This window comes from Salmo trutta, chromosome 10 (genome assembly GCF_901001165.1).
Source record: "Salmo trutta chromosome 10, fSalTru1.1, whole genome shotgun sequence".
In the NCBI taxonomy this organism is placed as follows: domain Eukaryota; kingdom Metazoa; phylum Chordata; class Actinopteri; order Salmoniformes; family Salmonidae; genus Salmo; species Salmo trutta.
In genome coordinates, this window is record NC_042966.1 from 4028544 (window position 1) to 4051800 (window position 23257).

General features: G+C 45.8%; 1 protein-coding gene across 1 annotated transcript in view; it reads left to right on the forward strand.

Annotated features, from left to right (window-relative positions):
- Window positions 1-23257, forward strand: part of LOC115200971 (calpain-15-like) — a 78841-nt gene that overhangs the window by 35634 nt on the left and 19950 nt on the right. The window contains exons 2-3 of the mRNA XM_029764136.1: window positions 2439-4113; window positions 17786-17994. Of these exons, the coding sequence (XP_029619996.1) occupies window positions 2439-4113; window positions 17786-17994 (1884 nt within the window). The remainder of the gene's footprint in view (window positions 1-2438; window positions 4114-17785; window positions 17995-23257) is intronic.

Consider the following 23257-nt stretch of genomic DNA (forward strand, 5'->3'; position numbering starts at 1 on the left):
CACATCCTATTCCTAGTTGGAACACACACATCCTATTCCTAGTTGGAACACACACATCCGATTCCTAGTTGGAACACACATCCAATTCCTAGTTGGAACACACATCCTATTCCTAGTTGGAACACACACATCCTATTCCTTGTTGGAACACACACATCCTATTCCTAGTTGGAACACACACATTATATTCCTAGTTGGAACACACATATCCTATTCCTAGTTGGAACACACATATCCTATTCCTAGTTGGAACACACATCCTGTTCCTAGTTGGAACACACACATCCTGTTCCTAGTTGGAACACAAACATCCTGTTCCTAGTTGGAACACACACATCCTGTTCGTAGTTGGAACACACACATCCTGTTCCTAGTTGGAACACACACATCCTGTTCCTAGTTGGAACACACACCCTATTCCTAGTTGGAACACACACATCATATTCCTAGTTGGAACACACACATCATATTCCTAGTTGGAACACACACATCCTATTCCTAGTTGGAACACACATCCTGTTCCTAGTTGGAACACACATCCTGTTCCTAGTTGGAACACACATCCTGTTCCTAGTTGGAACACACATCCTGTTCCTAGTTGGAACACACATCCTGTTCCTAGTTGGAACACACATCCTGTTCCTAGTTGGAACACACACATCCTGTTCCTAGTTGGAACACGCATCCTATTCCTAGTTGGAACACACGCATCCTATTCCTAGTTGGAACACACACATCCTATTTTTAGTTGGAACACACACATCCTATTCCTAGTTGGAACACACACATCCTATTCCTAGTTGGAACACACATCATATTCCTAGTTGGAACACACATCCTGTTCCTAGTTGGAACACACATCCTATTCCTAGTTGGAACACACACATCCTATTCCTTGTTGGAACACACACATCCTATTCCTAGTTGGAACACACACATTATATTCCTAGTTGGAACACACATATCCTATTCCTAGTTGGAACACACATATCCTATTCCTAGTTGGAACACACATCCTGTTCCTAGTTGGAACACACACATCCTGTTCCTAGTTGGAACACAAACATCCTGTTCCTAGTTGGAACACACACATCCTGTTCCTAGTTGGAACACACACATCCTGTTCCTAGTTGGAACACACACATCCTTTTCCTAGTTGGAACACACACCCTATTCCTAGTTGGAACACACACATCATATTCCTAGTTGGAACACACACATCATATTCCTAGTTGGAACACACACATCCTATTCCTAGTTGGAACACACATCCTGTTCCTAGTTGGAACACACATCCTGTTCCTAGTTGGAACACACATCCTGTTCCTAGTTGGAACACACATCCTGTTCCTAGTTGGAACACACATCCTGTTCCTAGTTGGAACACACACATCCTGTTCCTAGTTGGAACACGCATCCTATTCCTAGTTGGAACACACGCATCCTGTTCCTAGTTGGAACACACACATCCTATTTCTAGTTGGAACACACACATCCTATTCCTAGTTGGAACACACACATCCTATTCCTAGTTGGAACACACATCATATTCCTAGTTGGAACACACATCCTGTTCCTAGTTGGAACACAGACATCCTGTTCCTAGTTGCAACACACACATCCTGTTCCTAGTTGCAACACACACATCCTGTTCCTAGTTGCAACACACACATCCTGTTCCTAGTTGCAACACACACATCCTGTTCCTAGTTGCAACACACACATCCTGTTCCTAGTTGCAACACACACATCCTGTTCCTAGTTGCAACACACACATCCTGTTCCTAGTTGCAACACACACATCCTGTTCCTAGTTGCAACACACACATCCTGTTCCTAGTTGGAACACACACATCCTGTTCCTAGTTGGAACACACACATCCTGGCCTAAACACACCAGCAAGGCCAAAGCCACAATCCAAGATGAAAACAACCGTCAGTGCCTATTTAAATACATGTAGTGCTTTGATTCTAACTCACTCTATTTGGCCCTCCCCTTCTGTCTTCTCCATTAGAATTTGCCAGAGGGAGGACGATAGAAGGTGTTAGATTAGATGGTCCCGGTGTTTCACCATTCCAATAAGTGTCAGTCAGGTGGATGGTTGTGAGAGGGTTGTATATGATTGTGAGAGGATTCACTCTGTATTCTCCTGCAATAGAAGCAGCAGCTTCTTCTGCTGTCTCTGTCTGTCTGGCTCCTTTCATCACAGGGGCATTGTGTATGGATTTACTGCCCTCAATGCCCCCAGGGGGGAGATTTGATTCCACTGCACTGGCTAATCTCTGTCTCCTCTCTCTTCCCCTCTTTATCTCTCTCTCGCTCTCTCTCTCTCTTTCCATCATTCTCTCTTTACTCGCTCTTCTTTTTTCTACTACTTATCTCAAATCTTCTTTTTACTTTCTGCTCCTTATATCTCCCCCCCCCCACCTTCATACAGCCACTCTCACTCCCCGGGCTCCATGGCGGCGGCGGTGCAAGGCAGCGAATGGTCTTGCGGCCGATGCACCTTCCTGAACGCAGGGGCGGCGCCGCGCTGCTCCATCTGTGAGGCACCTCGCCAGAAGCCTGACCTAAACCAGATCCTGAGGCTGAGCAGCACCGAAGAGCAGCAACGCTGGGCCTGCCCCCGCTGCACCCTCAACAACCCCCAGGGCTCCGGCGCCTGCACCATCTGTGGTTTTGGACCCTCGCCAAGCACCCCCACGCCGACCACAACCATGGCCACCATCGCCAATGGCCTCGTGCCGCCGGAGACTCCCACGCCTGTCATGACTCCCACGGTTCTCCTGGAGCCCTGCGGGCAGCAGCCGTCCAAGGAGGAGGCACTGAGGAGGTCAGAGAGCAACGGGGAGGTGGGGGGCCTGAGTGGCCTGGGTGGACCCGAGGGGCAGCAACACCACCACTTGGGCTGGGCGTGCCCGCGATGCACACTTCATAATACTCCTGTTGCACTGTCGTGTTCGGCCTGCGGGGGACCAAGGAAACTGTCGCTGCCCAAGATCCCCCCTGAGGCGTTGGTGGTGCCCGAAGTGCGCACACCCGTGCTAGGGTTTCCCGTCCACGTGGCCCTTGCCCCCCCGCTCCTCATTGACTTGACGGATGACTCACCCACTGTTGCCGCCCCCTGCGAACCCCAGGAGCCCCCCCACAGCCACTTGCCCCCACCGCCACGCTCCTCCCCTTTCATGCCCTTCTCCTCTCTGCAGAACAACCCGGTGCCCCGCAGCAGGAGAGAGGTGCCCCCACCGGGGCGTCCGCCCAACCCTAACCCCAATGCCCCAAGCCCAACTTCTCCCTCCACGGCCTGCGTGCTGCCCCAGCACTGCCCTGCCCTCTGCCCTGCCAAGCCCAAGCACGCCCAGCCCCAAGAGCCCTCCTTCCCCAGTAAGCGCCACAGCATCCTGGAGGAAGGGGACGGCACCCACCCCCTTCCTTATCACACCCCCGTCACATCGCCACCCACCTGGAAGTGCCATGGATGCTCCCTGCCCAACCTGAGCGACTCGTCCAAGTGTGAGGCATGCCACTCGTCGCGGGCCGGCGCCGACCTCATCGACCTGGTGGGCTGCGAGTTGGTGCGCTTCACACCAGCAAACCCCTCCAGTCCGGACTCCAGCACCTGGGCCTGCTCCAAGTGTACCCTACACAACCCCACCGGGATGACTAAGTGCTCGGCCTGCTGCTCCTCCAAGCCGCACGGCTTCCAGGAGCCTAGTTCTCACTGCTGCCTGCACTGCAGGCTCCCCGGCCCCTGCTACTGCTCCTCAGCCTCCTCCACATTATCTTCTAGACACAAAGCCAGAAAACAGGCCCGGGTCTACCCCTCGCCCTCGGCCACCAACACCTCCTCCTCTTCCTCCTCATCCTCGTCCTTCTCTTCCTCGTGCACACTGCTGCAGGAGAAGCAGTGGGCCTGTCCGGCGTGTACGCTACTCAACGACATCAAGTCGAAGAACTGCGCAGCATGCCACACACCTCAGCAGTACCTGACACTGCGCAAGGTGGCCAAGCCCCTTAAGAGGAGGGAGAGCATGCATGTGGAGGCGAGGCGGCGCAACGACGAGGGCGAAGCCAAGGAACTCTGGGAGAACATCACTACCTTCTGTCGAGAGGTAAGCCATCTGGAAACATGACTTTGGGAAATTGATTGTGTTTATGATTTTCAAAAGCTAATAGTTTTCTTAATAAAGAGCATGGGTCAAGACAACTGACATAATATGCTAGCAACTTAAATCAGTTTCCATGTACAGAACACCATTTTTTTCCTGCTGGGTGGTGCCTGGTAGCCATTTTGTTTCTTAAGAGCTCACCACTGACACGTAAGCATCTCTTTCAATGGAGATGAATAGTCAACAAGGTTCCCAAACAGCATATTTCATTGTGCCATGAAGAGTGAATCCATTAGGGTTATTTTACAAGCGTCACACTGCAACACTGAAATGCCATACAGCACAGTACAGGGTTTTCTCTGGATGGAAAAGGGGCTTAGGTGGTGGGCGTGACAGTAATTAAGGAACGAGCCTTGGCTTGTGCGAGCTGGAACAGCTCACAGTGCAGGAGCATATCTCCTTTTTCTGTGAGCGTGAGGCAGGTTGATGTACAAGTACAGTGAATTTCGCAGTTTTAAAGATGGTTTCCTGCAATTATTATTTGCATTTTTCCATGGATAATGCTGTGTTCTTTTGCTCAAACATAATAACAAAATGAATACTACTAAATTACTTTGGGGGGGCATTTTCAATTATCCCTAAGTGTTTTGCTTTTATTATGGTGATTGTTAGTTCTCAAAGGTTATATTATTACAAAATATATAGGTCCATTATCTTTTCTACATACTTTATTTCTGTTTTTACTCATTTAAGTTTACACTGAAAGCGTTTTTCCATACAGAAAATAAAAACTACCAGTCGTTTTCAGTCTTTAGTTCACACAATGAGACATGAATCATCATTTATTTTTAACTTAGGCGCCCCGAAAAAAACGCTTAGGCGGCTCGCCTAAGGATTACAATGGCAGAAAAATACTGCTTTCTAATACCCCGGCTTCTTTACCATGCTTCCAGCGATTAACCCGCTACTGCGATCAGCCTCATTTTTAAAGATGCTACCAAGAGACCCTTCTAGGCTGATGTTGTTGTTGCTTCTGTTTGCGCTCCTCTGCTCGTTAGTACATTTCTAAGGGGGAACTGGGGTCTCTGTTTATCCCAAGTAATCCCTCCCGTCAGAGGGAAGTCATTCCGAAACCAGAAAGAAGCTCCAAGTCAGATGAGCTTGCTCGTCTCATAATGGATTCCAATTATTAGTTGTTTGTCCTAAAAATCCCCCGAAGGGAAGGTGTTCTGTTTGTCGATGAGGAAGTTACTAGCAAGCCCAGAGTCTGTGTGTATCATATTTATTGTTGCAATAAGTGCATATAGGCTACTGCTGCAACAACATAACATTGAGATGAGGGGGTTATAAAGCCCAAAAGGATCTGTCGATCACGTCCAGGCTGGTGTTTTAAGTGAGCTACCCAAATGTAAGCCCATTTAGCCTAATTTAGTCAGACTTCATCTGTGTCCTGTTACTGATGTTGAACTAAGTTAGCGGAGCACTTACCTACACCGTCCTGTGCCAGGGTGAAGTTTCCCTTAGGTCAGCATCTAGGAGCAACTTCAACCATTTACACCATGCTGCCCCTGGTAAACTTTCTGAACCGCATAAGACTTTATGTCTCTCTGACTCTACTTTCTCTCACATAGACACTACCAGTCGGTTTCAGTCTTCAATTCACACAAGGAAACATGAATCGTAATTTGTTTTTAATTAAGAGGTGATAAATTTGAAACCGTGAAATTAGGTTTCTATAATGGTGAGATGGTGGCATGCAAGTCAACCTTGGTCAGTACAATTGCAATTCAATTTCAATGTTTCTAACTAAACTTTGATATAACACGTTTAATTAACTATTACAGGAGGGTTGACCGTTTATCAAGGGGTCAACATAAATGTCAGTCTGGAAAAATTAATCAAGGTATTTTTTTAATGGAGAAAACCTAATTACAACCTAATCTCCAGATTAAAATACCTAATGTAGATTGACATCCCTTTTCCCCTCCACTCGTTAAATATACTGAGGGGTTCTGATTTCTTAACCTTTGAAATCATGAAATGATGGAGAAAGGGTAATGTATAACATTTACATTATGTCAGGATATGTTATTGTTAGCCATCAGGGATCCTATGAGAGGAGAAGAGACACAGTCTGATACAAGTAACCATGACAGCCGCGAGTTGGGGAGGAGTGAGGAAGAACATATCACTAATCTTCTGGATAGCAACAGAGGGGTATTGGCTGTTCAGATGTGTAAGGAGGGGCTCAGCATATGAGAAAGGTTTAAATATCAGTGAGTGTGTGAATATGTTCTTTGTCTGTTCAGCTGTTTGATCCTTTGGGTGAATGAACTTGGTTGGAGCTTTTATAGTGTCCGTCAAATGTCTTACTGTGTTATTTAGAACCTAACAATACTGAACAAAAATATTAACAGAACATGCAACAATATCAATGATTTTACTGAATTATATGAGGAAATCAGTCAATTGAAATCAATTCATTAGGCCCAAAACTATAGAATTCACATGACTGGGAAAACAGATATGCATCTGTTAGTCACAGATACCTTTAAAAAAAACCTAGGGGGAGGCCTCCCAGGTGGCACAGCGGTCTAAGGCACTACATTGCGGTGCTTGAGGCGTCATTACAAACCCGGGTTCGATCCCAGGCTGTGTCACAACCGGCCGTGACCGTGAGTCCCTTAGGGCTGCGCACAATTGGCCCAGTGTCGTCCGGGTTAGGGGAGGGTTTGGCCGGGGGGCTTTTCTTGGCTCATCGCGCTCTAGCGACTCCTTGTGGCGGGCCGGGTGCCCACAGGCTGACAGCGGTCGTCAGTTGAATGGTGTTTCCTCCGACACATTGGTGCAGCTGGCTTCCGAGTTAAGTGGGTGGGTGTTAAGCAGCGTGGTGTGGCGGGTCATGTTTCGCACGAGGGGAGTTGGGGAGTTGCAGCGATGAGATGATCGAAATTGGGAGAAAAAGGGGGTAACATTATTTTAATAAAGGTAGGGGTGTGGATCAGAGAACCAGTCAGTATCTGGTGTGACTAAATCCGACCAATCAAAGTGCTTATGCACGAGCACTGACCCAAAACGACTCGTTGGGTCTTTTAGTATAAATGCAACATGTAAAGTGTTGGTCTCATGTTTCATGAGCTGAAATAAAAGATACCAGAAATGTTCCATACCCACAAAAAGCTTATTTTTCTCAAATGTTGTGCACAAATTTGTTTACATCCCTGTTAGTGAGCATTTCTCCTTTGCCAAGATAATCCATCCATCTGACAGGTGTGGCATATCAAGAAGCTGATTAAACAGCATGGTCATTGCACAGGTGCACCTTGTGCTGGGGACAATAAAAGGAAACTCTAAGATGTGCAGTTTTATAACACAACACAATGCCACAGATGTCTCAAGTTTTGAGGGAGTGTGCAATTGGCATTCTGACTGCAGGAATGTCCACCAGAGCTATTGCCAGAGATTTTAATTTTAATTTCTCTACCATAACCCACCTCCAACGTCGTTTTAGAGAATGTGGCAGTGCCTCCAACTGGACTCACGCCAGCAGACCACATGTAACCACGTCATCCCAGGACCTCCACCTGTGGAATCATCTGAGACCAGTCACCCGGACAGCTAATGAAACTGTTGGTTTGCACAATCAAATAATTTCTGCACAAACTGTCAGAAACCGTCTCAAGGAAGCTCATCTGTGTGGTCACTGTCCTCACCAGGGTCTTGACCTGACTGCAGTTCGGCTTTGTAACCTACTTCAGTGGGCAAAAGCTCACCTTCGATGGCCACTGGCACACTGGAGGAGTTTGCTCTTCACGGATGAATCCCGGTTACAACTTTACCAGGAAGATGACAGACGTATGGCGTCGTGTGGGCGAGTGGTTTGCTGATGTCAACGATGTGAACAGAGTGCCCTATTGTGGCAGTGGGGTTATGGTATGAGCAGGCATAAGCTACGGACAACGAATACAATTGCATTTTATCGATGACAATTTGAATGCACAGAGATACCGTGACAAGATCCTGAGGCACATTGTTGTGCCATTCATCCACCACCATCACCTCATGTTTCAGCATGATAATACACGACTCCATGTCACAAGGAGCTGTACACACTTCCTGGAAACTGAAAATGTCCCAGTTCTTCCATGGCCTGCATACTCACCAGATTATCTGGATCAACATATACAGCAGCGTGTACCAGTTCCCGCCAATATCCAGCAACTTCCACGCCCCTAGTATCGTTCTAGGGAGTTTTTCCATGCTTCTACACCTGCATTGCTTGCTGTTTGGGGTTTTAGGCTAGGTTTCTGTACAGCACTTTGCGACATCAACTGATGTAAGGGCTTTATAAATACATTTGATTGATTGATCTGTGACCAACAGATGCATATCTGTATTCCCAGTCATGTGAAATTCATAGATTAGGGCCTAATGATTTTTTTCAATTGACTGATATCCTTATATGAACTGTAACTCAGTAAAGTCATTGAAATTGTTGCATGTTGCATTTATATTTATGTTCAGTGTAATTGATTGCAGCCATTTTTTAAATGTATAGGATTCATGATTTTCAATAAATATAGTGCCTAACATATAATTTGGCCCAATTTTTTTTTTATTACAATAAGTTAGACATGAGGAATCCAAAGAAATGGTAAAAAGCGACCCACGGACCCCCACACCCCATGCCAAACCCACCCCAACAAGTATAGTATCTATTCTCTGTCTGACCACTAGATGGTGGTGTTCCTGCAATTAGGTGATTTATTTTAAATAATCAAATACAAAATATCATATTGGCTTAAGCAGTCTATGAACAAGGTATGACAGCAGTCCATGCTTTGGTTTTGTTGTCCACTTTTTCAATTACAAACGTTTTAGCATTTGTGGCACAAATCCAATGCAAGTCTGGATAAGAGCGTCTGCTAAATGACTCAAATGTAAATGAAATGTAAAGTCAATGGAACCTATATTAGCATTTTGACACTTCATGTCCAAACCGTCCTAAAGGAGTGGTATTGGAACTTTTTCAGTGGGCACCCCATTTTTTTCCTCCTTCATTTCTGGGCACCCGATTTTATTATTATTATTTTATTTATTTTTTTCCTATAATTTCTCGCAACCACACGCCAAATCTAATGACACAAACTTAATTTTCAAATCAATAATTAACCTTCAATTCATGGCAACCAATAAATACATTTACTCAATAAAATTTTATTTTTCAAATGATCTTTCTCAAACTTTTGTATATTGTCCCATACAATATATACTTGTTTTGTGGGGGGGGGTGACTTTACTTTCCTAAAGTATCTAAAAAAGTATTGTTACTTATTGATGATTTGGATGTGAAGCGTAAAAATACTAATATAGGTTCCATCTTTGGATGGGTTGCTGTCATACCTGGTCCATAAACTGCTTACAGGCTAAGGAAACCAATTTGGCATTATGTAATTTGGGTGAACTATCCCTCGAAAATTGAGGGGAGGGGAGGATCATTTAAAAAAAATAACCTAATAGCAGGAACAGCCCCATCTAGTGGTCAGAACCCGGTAATATCAGGATGTAAACTGTCTTTCAAAGATAATTCGTAAAAATCCAAATAACTTCACAGATTTTCATTGTAAAGGGTTGAAACACTGTTGCCCATGCTTGTTCAATGAACCATAAACAATTAATGAACATGCACCGGTGGAACAGTCGTTAAGACACTAACCGCTTACAGACGTTAGGCAATTAAGGTCACAGTTATGAAAACTTAGGACACTAAAGTGGCCTTTCTACTGACTCTGAAAAACACCAAAAGAAAGATTCCCAGGGTCCCTGCTCATCTGCGTAAACGTGCCTTGGGCATGCTGCAAGGAGGCATGAGGGCTGCAGATGTAGCCAGGGCAATAAATTGCAATGTGCGTACTGTGAGACGCCTAAGACAGCGCTACAGGGAGACAGGACGGACAGCTGATCATCCTCGCAGTGGCAGAACACGTAACAACACCTGCACAGGATCGGTACATCCGAACATCACACCTGCAGGACAGGTACAGGGTGTCAACAACAACTGCCCGAGTTAGACCAGGAACGCACAATCCCTCCATCAGTGCTCAGACTGTCCACAATAGGCTGAGAGAGGCTGGACTGAGGGCTTGTAGGCCTGTTGTAAGGCAGGTCCTCACCAGACATCACCGGCAACAACATCGCCTATGGGCACAAACCCACCGTCGCTGGACCAGACAGGACTGGCAAAAAGTGCTCTTCACTGACGAGTCGCAGTTTTGTCTCACCAGGGGTGATGGTCGGATTCGCGTTTATCGTCGAAGGAATGAGCGTTACACCGAGGTGTACTCTGGAGTGAGATCGATTCTGAGGTGGAGGGTTCGTCATGGTCTGGGGCGGTGTGTCACAGCATCATCGGACTGAGCTTGTTGTCATTGCAGGCAGTCTCAATGCTGTGCGATACAGGGAAGACATCCTCCTCCCTCATGTGGTACCCTTCCTATGGGCTCATCCTGACATGACCCTCCCTCCAGGATGACAATGCCACCAGCCATACTGCTCGTTCTGTGCGTTATTTCCTGCAAGACAGGAATGTCAGTGTTCTGCCATGGCCAGCGAAGTGCCCGGATCTCAATCCCATTGAGCAAGTCTGGGACCTGTTGGATCGGAGGGTGAGGGCTAGGGCCATTCCCCCCAGAAATGTCCGGGAACTTGCAGGTGCCTTGGTGGAAGAGTGGGGTAACATCTCACAGCAAGAACTGGCAAATCTGGTGCAGTCCATGAGGAGTTGTTGCACTGCAGTACTTAATGCAGCTGGTGGCATCACCAGATACTGACTGTTACTTTTGATTTTGACCCCCCTTTTGTTCAGGGACACATTATTCCATTTCTGTTAGTTATATGTCTGTGGAACTTGTTCAGTTTATGTCTCAGTTGTTGAATCTTGTTACGTTCATACAAATATTTACACATGTTAAGTTTGCTGAAAATTATTGCAGTTGACAGTGAGAGGACATTTCTTTTTTTGCTGAGTTTAGGATGGCACATAAACCTATCAACTTCAATGACTAATTTCTCTGAACAGGAGAAAAACAACACCAATTCACTGAGAATACATTACATAGCATGAAAAAATAAAACTCAGAGCCGCAGCTTCATACTCTTTGTCAGAGAACTGGTTTTTGGGGTCCGTATGTGGCTTTTGACCATTTCTGTGGATTTCTCATGTCTTACTCACAAACCACGTTTCCATCCAGAAACACTGTGTAAAGAAAAATAATAAAATCAAGACACCTGTGATGGAAACAGGACGTTTGGTACAATTTCATAAATGCTGACAGATAAATTGGTTGTTTAACATGGTGGGATATTTTTGTGTTGGTAAAATGTATTGCGCAATAAATTATTGCGGGAACACCTTTATACACAAATATTGATATAATAACCATCATATCAAAGTAAACTTGGAGTCACGTGACGATATGGTGTGTGATCCTCCCACTACGACTCGGGAAACCATGCAGTTTATTGCAGTGTTTATTAGGCTACAGATGAAATAACTTATGAACTTCACAGGGTGGTGAAAGTGCACAGTGATCTTGATGCTCCTTTCCAATAAATATTGAGTGTCTGATCCTGGTGACATGATGATCGATACTTAAAATGCAGATTTTAGAATATTCACATGATAATATGTCGCCATTTCGATGGAAACCTAGCTAGCGTTAAAAAAAAGTTTGCTCCAAATCAAATGTCAAGTACATCTTTTTTGAATATTAAATGAATCCTATAAATTAAAATGCCCAATTTGTGTGCAATCATTTAGCTTAATTACTCAGATCAAATTATATTTCAACAAAATAATGTTTCAGGAATGCTAACCTTATATATTTCTAACTACAGAAAGGATTTCAGAACAATCTGAGATGGTAGGTGTCATCAAATCAAAATCAAATCAAATCAAATTTATTTATATAGCCCTTCGTACATCAGCTGAAATCTCAAAGTGCTGTACAGAAACCCAGCCTAAAACCCCAAACAGCAAGCAATGCATGTGAAAGAAGCACGGTGGCTGGGAAAAACTCCCTAGGAAAAACTCCTGAGAAAGGCCAAAAACCTAGGAAGAAACTTAGAGAGGAACCAGGCTATGAGGGGTGGCCAGTCCTCTTCTGGCTGTGCCGGGTGGATATTATAACAGAACATGGTCAAGATGTTAAAATGTTCGTAAATGACCAGCATGGTCAAATAATAATAATCATAGTAATTGTCGAGGGTGCAACAAGCACGTCCGGTGAACAGGTCAGGGTTCCGTAGCCGCAGGCAGAACAGTTGAAACTGGAGCAGCAGCATGGCCAGGTGGACTGGGGACAGCAAGGAGTCATCATGCCAGGTAGTCCTGAGGCATGGTCCCAGGGCTCAGGTCCTCCGAGAGAAAGAGAGAAAGAGAGAATTAGAGAGAGCATATTTACATTCACACAGGACACCGGATAAGACAAGAGAATACTCCAGATGTAACAGACTGACCCTAGCCCCCCGACACATAAACTACTGCAGCATAAATACTGGAGGCTGAGACAGGAGGGATCAGAAGACACTGTGGCCCCATCCGATGATACCCCCGGACAGGGCCAAACAGGCAGGATATAACCCCACCCACTTTGCCAAAGCACAGCCCCCACACCACTATGGCTGATGAAATGACATGGAACGACCCCCACAAAAGAGGAGGAGAGGGAAGATGGCAGCATCTGTTGCTAGCTCACTTTTTAACTTTTTCAAAATCAAATCAAATGTTATTGGTCACATACACATGCTTAGCAGATGTTAATGCGAGTGTAGCGAAATGCTTGTGCTTCTAATTCCGACAGTGCAGTAATATCTAACAAGTAATCTAACAATTCCACAGCAACTACCTTATACACACAAATGTAAAGGGAAGGAATAAGAATATGTACATGTAAATATATGGATGAGCGATGGCCGAGCGGCATAGGCGAGATGCAATAGATGGTATGAAATACACTATATACATATGAGATGAGTAATGTAAGATATGTAAACATTATTAAAGTGGCATTATTTAAAATGGCTAGTGATCCATTTCTATAAGTGGCCAATGATTTGAGTCCGTATGTAGGCAGCAGCCTCTCTGTGTTAGTGATGGCTGTTTAACAGTCTAATGGCCTTGAGATAGAAGCTCTTTTTCAGTCTCTCGGTCCCAGCTTTGATGCACCTGTACTGACCTCGACTTCTGCATGGGAGCAGGGTGAACAGGCAGTGGCTCAGGTGGTTGTTGTCCTTGATGATCTTTTTGGCCTTCCTGTGACATCGGGTGCTGTAGGTGTCCTGGAGGGCAGGTAGTTTGCCCCCGGTGATGTGTTGTGCAGGTCGCACCACCCAATGGAGAGCCTTGCTTTTGAGAGCGGTGCAGTTGCCTTACCAGGGGGTCTTCCCTGTGGCTCATTTGGTAGAGCATGGTGTTTGCAACGCCAGCATGGTGTGTGCAACGCCAGGGTTGTGGGTTCGATTCCCACGGGGGGCCAGTACAAAACAAATGTATGAAATGTATGTATTCACTACTGTAAGTCGCTCTGGATAAGAGCGTCTGCTAAATGACAAAAAAAAATGTTTTAAAAATGTATACAGCCCGACAGGATGCTCTCAATTGTGCATCTGTAAAAGTTTGTGAGGGTTTTAGGTGACAAGCCAAATTTCTTCAGCCTTCTGAGGTTGAAGAGGCACTGTTGCCTCCTCCCTGTAGGCTGTCTCGTCATTGTTGGTAATCAAGCCCACTACCTTTGTGTCGTCTGCAAACTTGATGATTGAGTTGGAGGCGTGCATGGCCACGCAGTAACGGGTGAACAGAGACTACAGGAGGGGCTGTCGACACCATTGAATCGGCATTGAAAAAAGCCACAGAATTCCATCATAAATGCGGCATGAAGTGTTTACCAGTTTACCTAGGCCTAAATCGTCACATGTATAAGCAAGAAAATAGGGGGGAAATTGAAACTGCAACATAGTCACTCACACATTTCATTCCATGTGGAGGGTATCGTGTCATGTTCAACATGGCAAAACGTTGGCTCTACCTTGCATTATTCATGTCAAATGCTACTCTGTGAGTTGCAGGTTCACCTTTGGAAGCGTGTGTGGGAAGCAGGCTATAGAGGAAGGATGTTAGAGAGATCCTCTCTTCCTCTGGAACAATTAGGCTAAATGTACAGTTGAAGTAGGAAGTTTACATACACTTAGGTTGGAGTCATTAAAACAAGTTAAAGCTTGGTCGCAAATGGGTCTTCCAAATGGACAATGACCCCAAGCATACTTCCAAAGCTGTGGCAAAATGGCACAACAAATGGCACAAGAACAACAAAGTCAAGGTATTGGAGTGGCCATCACAAAGCCCTGACCTCAATCCTATAGAAAATTTGTGGGCAGAACTGAAAAAGTGTGTGCGAACAAGGAGGCCTACAAACCTGACTCAGTTACACCAGCTCTGTCAGGAGGAACGGGCCAGAATTCACCCAACTTATTGTGAAAAGCTTGTGGAAGTCTACCCGAAATGTTTGACCCAAGTTAAACAATTTAAAGGCAATGCTACCAAATACTAATTGAGTGTATGTAAACTTCTGACCCACTGGGAATGTGATGAAAGAAATAAAAACTGAAATTAATCACTCTCTACTATTATTCTGACATTTCACATTCTTAAAATAAAGTGGTGATCCTAACTGACCTAAGACAGTGCATTTTTACTAGGATTAAATGTCAGGAATTGTGAAAAACTGAGTTTAAATGTAGTTGGCTAAGGTGTATGTAAACTTCCGACTTCAACTATATTCCTTCATATGTTCTTATCCCTCACTCCCAATATCATAACCCTCCTCTTCTTCCTCTCACTTCTATTCCCCCATGCACCATAACACCCCCCCTTTCCTCTGTGGCTGTGGCACTACCCATGTGCACACAGGTGAACACGGGCCATTCTATTTTTAGAAATGCGGGAGTAGAGTAACAGCAATTATCCACATCCCTAAAGCGAATATAATCAGCGGGAGCATCGAGCGGCACATCCCAGTTGATGGAGGGTGACGTCGGCTAAGCACACTCTGTCCCCCCATGCGGTGCATCTATCTCCCCTAGGGTGCCTCATGACTGCCTCAGACTAACACAAGATGATAAAATACTTCCTCCGGTATATAAACGATAGGGCTAACACTCAGAGTTGGCATGCGCAGAGCGCCACAGACCACTCCAAAGCCACTCTATAGATACAGAATGTAACGGTTCGTCTTGGATTTCCTGATGTGGTCTTGTGCCCTTCTTGGTCAAAGATAAGAGAGCTTAGATGAATACAATGTGGTGGAGGCATATCTCCTATCTAGCCATTTCAGTCACAGACAAGGAGATCAAGAACGGAAGCTATATGAGAGTGCAGCAAAGATGGTATTTAGATAGATTGTCCTCAAACTAAGGCAACAATCCACATAGACAATATCCCTCCATGGTCTACTACTTGAGGTTTTAAGCAATAAAGAAATAGCCACAAGTGTGCCCATCCACTGTATGATTTAATACAGGGGAACGACACTGATGCAGGTTGGCATTCTTTTTAACCTGTAAAGCCCTGTGTGGTGAAAACATTGTTTCTCGGCTACCACCAAAAACCTTTGGAGCATGCAGAGTAAACTGAACATATGAATTGTTTCCTGTTGACAACATCATATGTTCCTCTTGTCCCTTCTATTTTCCAATAGCCCAGGCTGTATAACAGCACAATTCACACAGTAGGCCTACATGTGAATTTGAACTGAAAGCAACAGCGACAAGGCAAACCACCACTTTCCACTTGGACAAATTTCAACCGCCACACGATTTAACTGGTCATAGCAGCTCGTATTTTACAATAAGCCACTGTAAGTGACGCCGTTATCGGTGCTCTTTTTATGTGATGGCGGTGTGCCACTGTCACATCGGCTCAATAGCCATCCATCACTACTGTTACCACGATCAATAGGTTGGCTGTAGCGTCGAACTGGGTTGCAGTGAGTGCCAGTCACTCCCTCTCTGCATTCAAACGTCCCAGTATTGATTCAGGTTTATATAGAGACTCAGACAGCTGGAGTGGTGTTTGTTTTGTTAGCCGGAAAAGTCTAGCCATGAACTGTGAGTGCTCTCAGGCATTGGCCCAGCCTTGAGAATTACCCAACACAGTTCCGGAAACAGTCAGGCAGTCAGTCAGACCAGCACTGTGTTACGCTTTCGCCCTCACAACAGGCCTCAGACAGCTTGACCTGGCGAGAATAGGTGAAGGGACACTAACGCTGCATATGACTGTTTGTGTCTTGTCTGTCTGGCTTGCTGTGACAGTCTGTCCTATTTTTACACGGGTCATGATGACTCATGTGCTTCGTCCTCATTTGCCTTTGATTTCGACGTGTGCAGAAAGTGGACACGCTCCTCATACATGTTTATCCAATTTCTTATACCCTACCGTCTCTGTGAGGTCCTGAGCTGTCGGCGAGTGGTTTTTGGAACTAAAGTAAAAAAGGCCTCTCTATTTGCAGGTCTGTAGGGTCAAAGCTGAAAGCTCTCCCAACTGCTGTGAAGCAAAGAAAACTTTATCGGTTGCTGGCTAAGCCCAACAACAAACAGGGCGGTGTATACCTCTGAACTACAGAGCCAGTGGGTCACTGACAGCCCCCGGGGGGGCTAAATCTGCTGGAGCATGATGGGAAATGGGGACAGGGGCCAAAGTGCTGCTGCCGATGTCTGGCACAGTGTCGAGGGCGACAGAAGTGGCTTTTGTGTAGGGTGACGAATGAATTTTCCTCCACCGACTGTGCGACGCTGGGGTGCTTACAGTACTTTCCACTGGTTCAGGATGCGGGATCCAACTGCTGCCACCAGCGAGCAGAGGAAATAGGATAGACTAGTCTTTGTATGTGTGCTCTCAGGTTTGTCGAGCAGGGTTTTGGCAGTGACATAGTGTGACACACAGGGTGTGTACTGTAGGTCAGTTAGCCTAAATGCAAACTGTTCTGTTGAACAGGGATCAGTTACGTTTATGTTGAAGTAGCCATTTTTGTGTGGTTCAGCGAAGTAATGTTTAGCCTGAGTGAGCGCTTGGAAGTTCTTCACGGGGTGCGCGAGTCTGTGTTTTCGAAGCGTCACGGTGTAATTCAGTGTGCCGTCTTCTTGATCTCGGGAGATGCGTTTTGATATATGTTAGCACAGCACATTCCATGCTGCGTGTGCATCTTTATGTGTAAGCAGCAGGGGGAGGCTCCATTAGCCACATGAACACTCAGTGCCGGTGGTTGTCCTTGTGCTTGCCTCAGCATCCCGTGACTCCTACAGTGGCCTGCAGGGCTCCAAATGAATCATCATTCGTTTAACACAGACATCAGACAGAAAACTGTAGGCTAGGGTATGCAATGGCTTATAGGCTTATAGATTTCCAGAGTGCAGCCAACATACACGTTTTCTCTCAGTGTGGTGACTTAGTCTTGTCTCGACTAGTCTTGATGTTACACTTGTTCAGCCTTCTCCTCTCCAAGCAAATGTTTCATGCCAGGGCAGTGACTTACTTCATCAGACACTACTGATCTTTGAGTGTTTCTCAGCTGGACTGTTATGAATCCTCTGTCTCAGAGTTTTATATCTCTCGTTCTTTTAGAACGTGGTGAACTTCGTGGACGACAGCTTCCCCCCAGGCCCGTGTTCCGTGGGTTTCCCCGAGGGTGACAGCGTCCAGCAGCGAATCAAAAAGTGGCTCCGCCCCCACGAGATCAACTGCAACAACTTCAAGGACCGGGGCGTCAAATGGTCCGTCTTCCGCACCCCGCGGCCTTCGGACATCCTGCAAGGCCTGCTGGGAAACTGTTGGTGAGTTGTCGTCACTGAACGTGTGCAGTGTCGTAGTATCAGCTATGTGTGCGTGCGTCCGCGTGCATGTGTCTGTGTGGGTACCAAACCGTGTACAACCTACCTTAAGCAGCGTGTGTTCATGCTTGTGTGTCTGTGGCTTGTGTGTAGAAGTGTATCCACGTGGCATGCGTGTTCAGTGTGCCTGCTGTGCTTCTTAGACACAGTGTTGTCTCCGTCCTCCCTGAACTATTCCTAATGCGTTTCTGAATTAATAAACCAACTCCACTCTGCATATGAGAGGTGATCTCTCATCGCTTGTCTTAAGGGTCAGGGGGAATAACAGCAAGAATGAACAAGCACATTGGTGGCCCGTGTAGTTTATCATTGAGCAGTGACTATAGATGTACTCTCTGGGCCTAAAGCAGATAGAGAAGGGAGAAAGTGGGAGGGGGGGAGAGAGAGGGAAAGAGGGAGTTTAACCCTCTAGAGTCTAAGCCGGGGGGGAATTGTTTTAAGATGGGCGTACCAAGGATCATTTGATTAAACATTTTAAGACCCTAAGGTATTTTTTGGGGATGAAACATTGAATTTGGCTTTATGGTTATTAGCCAATAGAAATGCATTGAATAACACAGTCTCCAAAAAAATCTAAGGGAAGTTTGTTCTGAAGTGTCTGCACTATATCTGAGATACAGTATAAGAAAGGTCAGGAAACAGTTTTCTTTGTTTATTTTACATGTATTTATCCCCTTATTTTAGGCACTAACTATCTCCATAAATACTTTCATATTTTTTTTAAATTGGTACCAGGGACCTTCAGATGAGTCTTGTGTGTGTCCTAGTGAAAAACGGAGAGCAAAACCATTGTGTTCATGAGAGTCTCAGTGAGAGTGGTCACAATAGTTTGTAGGCCAAACCATTCGGACGCTACAGACATTTTTGTGAGAAGACCGAATTTCGGGATGTGTCATTGTCTGACAAACACCCCTCTAGCTCTGCCACCTTTCACCGCATATGCAAAAGGGGGCTATATTGGCAGATGTGGTGGATTGAGACGCAGCCAATGCAAAAAAAACACATCAATATCAAATCAAAGTTTATTTGTCACGTGCGCCGAATACAACATGTGTAGACCTTACAGTGAAATGCTTACTTACAGGCTCTAACTAATAGTGCAAAAAATGTATTAGATAAATAATAGGTAAGTAAAGAAATAAAAGCAACAGTAAAAAGAAAGTGAAAAATAACAGCAGCAAAGCTATATACAGTAGCTAGGCTATAAAAGTAGCGAGGCTACATAAAGACACAGGTTAATTGGGCTGATTGAGGTAGTATGTACATGTAGATATGGTTAAAGTGACTATGCATATATGATAAACAGAGAGTAGCAGTAACGTAAAAGAGGGAGTGGTGGGTGGCGAGACACAATGCTGATAGCCCAGTTAGCCAATATGCGGGAGCACTGGTTGGTCGGGTCAATTGAGGTAGTATGTACATGAATGTGTAGGTAAAGTGACTATGCATATATGATAAACAGAGAGTAGCAGCAGCGTAAAACAGGGGTTGGGGGGGGGGGGGCACAATGCAGATAGTCCGGGTAGCCATTTGATTACCTATTCAGTAGTCTTATGACTTGGGGGTTAAAACTGTTGAGAAGCCTTTTTTTTGTCCTAGACTTGGCACTCCGGTACCGCTTGCCATGCGGTAGTAGAGAGAACAGTCTATGACTGGGGTGGCTGTGGTCTTTGACAATTTTTAGGGCCTTCCTCTGACACCGCCTGGTGTAGAGGTCCTGGATGGCAGGCAGCTTCGTCCCAGTGATGTACTGGGCCGTATGCACTACCCTCTGTAGTACCTTGTGGTCGGAGGCCGAGCAATTGCCGTACCAGGCAGTGATGCAACCAGTCGGGATGCTCTCGATATTGCAGCTGTGGAACCTTTTGAGGATCTCAGGACCCATGCCAAATCTTTTTCGTTTCCTGAGGGGGAATAGGCTTTGTCGTGCCCTCTTCACAACTGTCTTGGTGTGTTTGGACCATTCTAGTGTGTTGGTGATGTGGACACCAAGGAACCTGAAGCTCTCAACCTGCTCCACTACAGCCCCGTCGATGAGAATGGGGGCATACTCGGTCCTCCTTTTCCTGTAGTCCACAATCATCTCCTTAGTCTTGGTTACGTTGAGGGATAGGTTGTTATTCTGGCACCTCATGGCCAGGTCTCTGACCTCCCTATAGGCTTGTCTCGTCGTTGTCTGTGATCAGGCCTACCACTGTTGTGTCGTCTGCAAACTTAATGATGGTGTTGGAGTCGTGCCTGGCCATACAGTCGTGGGTGAACAGGGAGTACAGGACGGGACTGAGCACTCACCCCTGGGGGGCTCCAGTGTTGAGGATCAGCGTGGCAGATGTGTTGCTACATACCCTCACCACCTGGGGCTGCCCGTCAGGAAGTCCAGGATCCAGTTGCAGAGGGAGGTGTTTAGTCCCAGGATCCATAGCTTAGTGATGAGCTTTGAGGGTACTATGGTGTTGAACGCTGAGCTGTAATCAATGAATAGTATTCTCACATAGATGTTCCTTTTGTCCAGGTGGGAAAGGGCAGTGTGGAGTGCAATAGAGATTGCATCATCTGTGGATCTGTTTGGGCGGTATGCAAATTGGAGTGGGTCTAGGATTTCTGGGATAATGGTGTTGATGTGAGCCATTACCAGCCTTTCAAAGCACTTCATGGCTACGGACGTGAGTGCTACGGGTCTGTAGTCATTTAGGCAGGTTGCCTTTGTGTTCTTGGGCACAGGGACTATGGTGGTCTGCTTGTAACATGTTGGTATTACAGACTCAATCGGGGACATGTTGAAAATGTCAGTGAAGACACCTGCCAGTTGGTCAGCACATGATCTGAGCACACGTCCTGATAATCCGTCTGGCCCCACAGCCTTGTGAATGTTGACCTGTTTAAAGGTCTTACTCACATCGGCTACGGAGAGCGTGATCACACAGTCGTCCAGAACAGCTGGTGTTCTCATGCATGCCTCAGTGTTGCTTGCCTCGAAGCGAGCATAGAAGTGATTTAGCTCGTCTGTTAGGCTCGTCTCACTGGGCAGCTCGCGGCTGTGCTTCCCTTTGTAGTCTGTAATAGTTTGCAAGCCCTGCCACATAAGACGAGCGTCGGAGCTGGTGTTGTATGATTCAATCTTAGCCCTGTATTGATGCTTTGCCTGTTTGATGGTTCGTTGCAGCGCATAGCCGGATTTCTTATAAGCTTCCGGGTTAGAGTCCCGCACCTTGAAAGCGGCAGCTCTCCCCTTTAGCTCAGTGCGAATGTTGCCTGTAATCCATGGCTTCTGGTTGGGGTATGTACGTACAGTCACTGTGGGGACGACGTCCTCGATGCACTTATTGATAAAGCCAGTGACTGATGTGGAGCATTCCTCAATGCCATCGGAAGAATCCCGGAACATGTTCCAGTCTGTGATAGCAAAACAGTCCTGTAGTTTAACATCTGCTTCATCTGACCACTTTTTTATAGGCTGAGTCACTGGTGCTTCCTGCTTTAATTTTTGCTTGTAAGCAGGAATCAGGAGGATAGAGTTGTGGTCGGATTTACCAATTGGAGGGCGAGGGAGAGCTTTGTACACGTCTCTGTGTGTGGAGTACAGGTGATCTAGAATTTTATTTCCCTCTGGTTGCACATGTAACATGTTGATGGAAATTTGGTAGAACTGTTTCCCTGCATTAAAGTCTCTTGCCACTGGGAGCGCCGCCTCTGGGTGAGTGGTTTCCTGTTTGCTTATTTCCTTATACAGCTGACTGAGTGCGGTCTTAGTGCCAGCATCTGTCTGTGGTGGTAAATAAACAGCCACGAAAAGTATAGCTGAAAACTCTCTAGGCAAGTAGTGTGGCCTGCAATTTATCACAATATACTCTACTTCAGGTGAGCAAAGTCTAGAGACTTCCTAAGATTTCGTGCACCAGCTGTTACAAATATGCACAGACCGCCCCCCCTCGTCTTACTGGAGTGTGCTGTTCTATCCTGCCGGTGCAGCATGTATCCCGCTGGCTGAATATCCATGTCATCATTCAGCCACAATTCCATGAAACATAGGATATTACAGTTTTTGATGTCCCGTTGGTAGGATATTCGTGATCGTACCTCGTCTAATTTATTGTCCAATGATTGCATGTTGGTGAGTAATATTGATGGTAACGGCAGCTTTCCTACTCGCCTTCTGCGGATCCTCACGAGGCATCCCACTCTGTGTCCTCTGTACTTACGTTCTGCGTCTAGTTTAAAAAGACAGATTTTTATGGGGATTTTTGTATTATGTTAATTCGATTTCCGTGGGGCATGACCATTGTAGTCCAAGGTTTAAGAGAGAGAGAGAGATAGATAGATAGATAGATAGATAGAGTAAACCAAGAAGGAACTGGGGAGAGAAATAAAGAGAAAGAGAGAGAGGAGGGGTGAGGCGGCCAGATGTACTGATACATCACCTGACTGGGGAATTATTCAGAGGAATGTAGGTCTGGACACAGACAGTTTTCTCCATGTACTTGTTTTGGGTGTCCTTGGGCCTTGTCGTCATCCACACACACACACACCTGGCCGCTTATCAAAAATAACCCTCCACATACCCTTTCTCTCACACTACAGGAGGTAAACCAATTCCCATCCTGAATCACACCCCAGTCACATTTACAGTCCGCGTTACACATCCCCAGCCACGCAGCCACATGTCCAATCACATCTTCCCTCTCTCGCTCGCCCTCGAGTGGCCGGAGAGGCTAGAAACACGACCCGTCATAGTCCAGCGTTCCCATCGCTTCGCCCAAAGTAATTGGATTTGTATTTTATTATTTTTGATCTGATTTGCATTGATTTGATTTACATTGGGTTGGCCCTGCTTGTCTAGCGCCAGAGCAGACGGGGGGATTGAGTTATTATTGAAAACGTCTCGTTGAGATGATACTAGAAAATCATGCAGAACCTCTCTCTTGAGACAGATTCTCTATCTCGAGAACACACGAAGGCATGCACGCATGCTCTCACACACACACACACACTCACACACAAACATCTCAAGAGGTCATGTGGCGAGGTGCTTGTTCAGTAAGGCGTTGAGTAAGGCCTCAAATAAATGGAGCTTTGCACAAGGAAGGAGAGATTTGCAAAGAGATTTTCTGCTTCCCCTAACCTCACTCTAGAGCAGGCAATTATTTTCCATGTAGGGCCACATTAGAATATATTTTTGCCATCGTGGGCCAGAATCATATTACAGGAT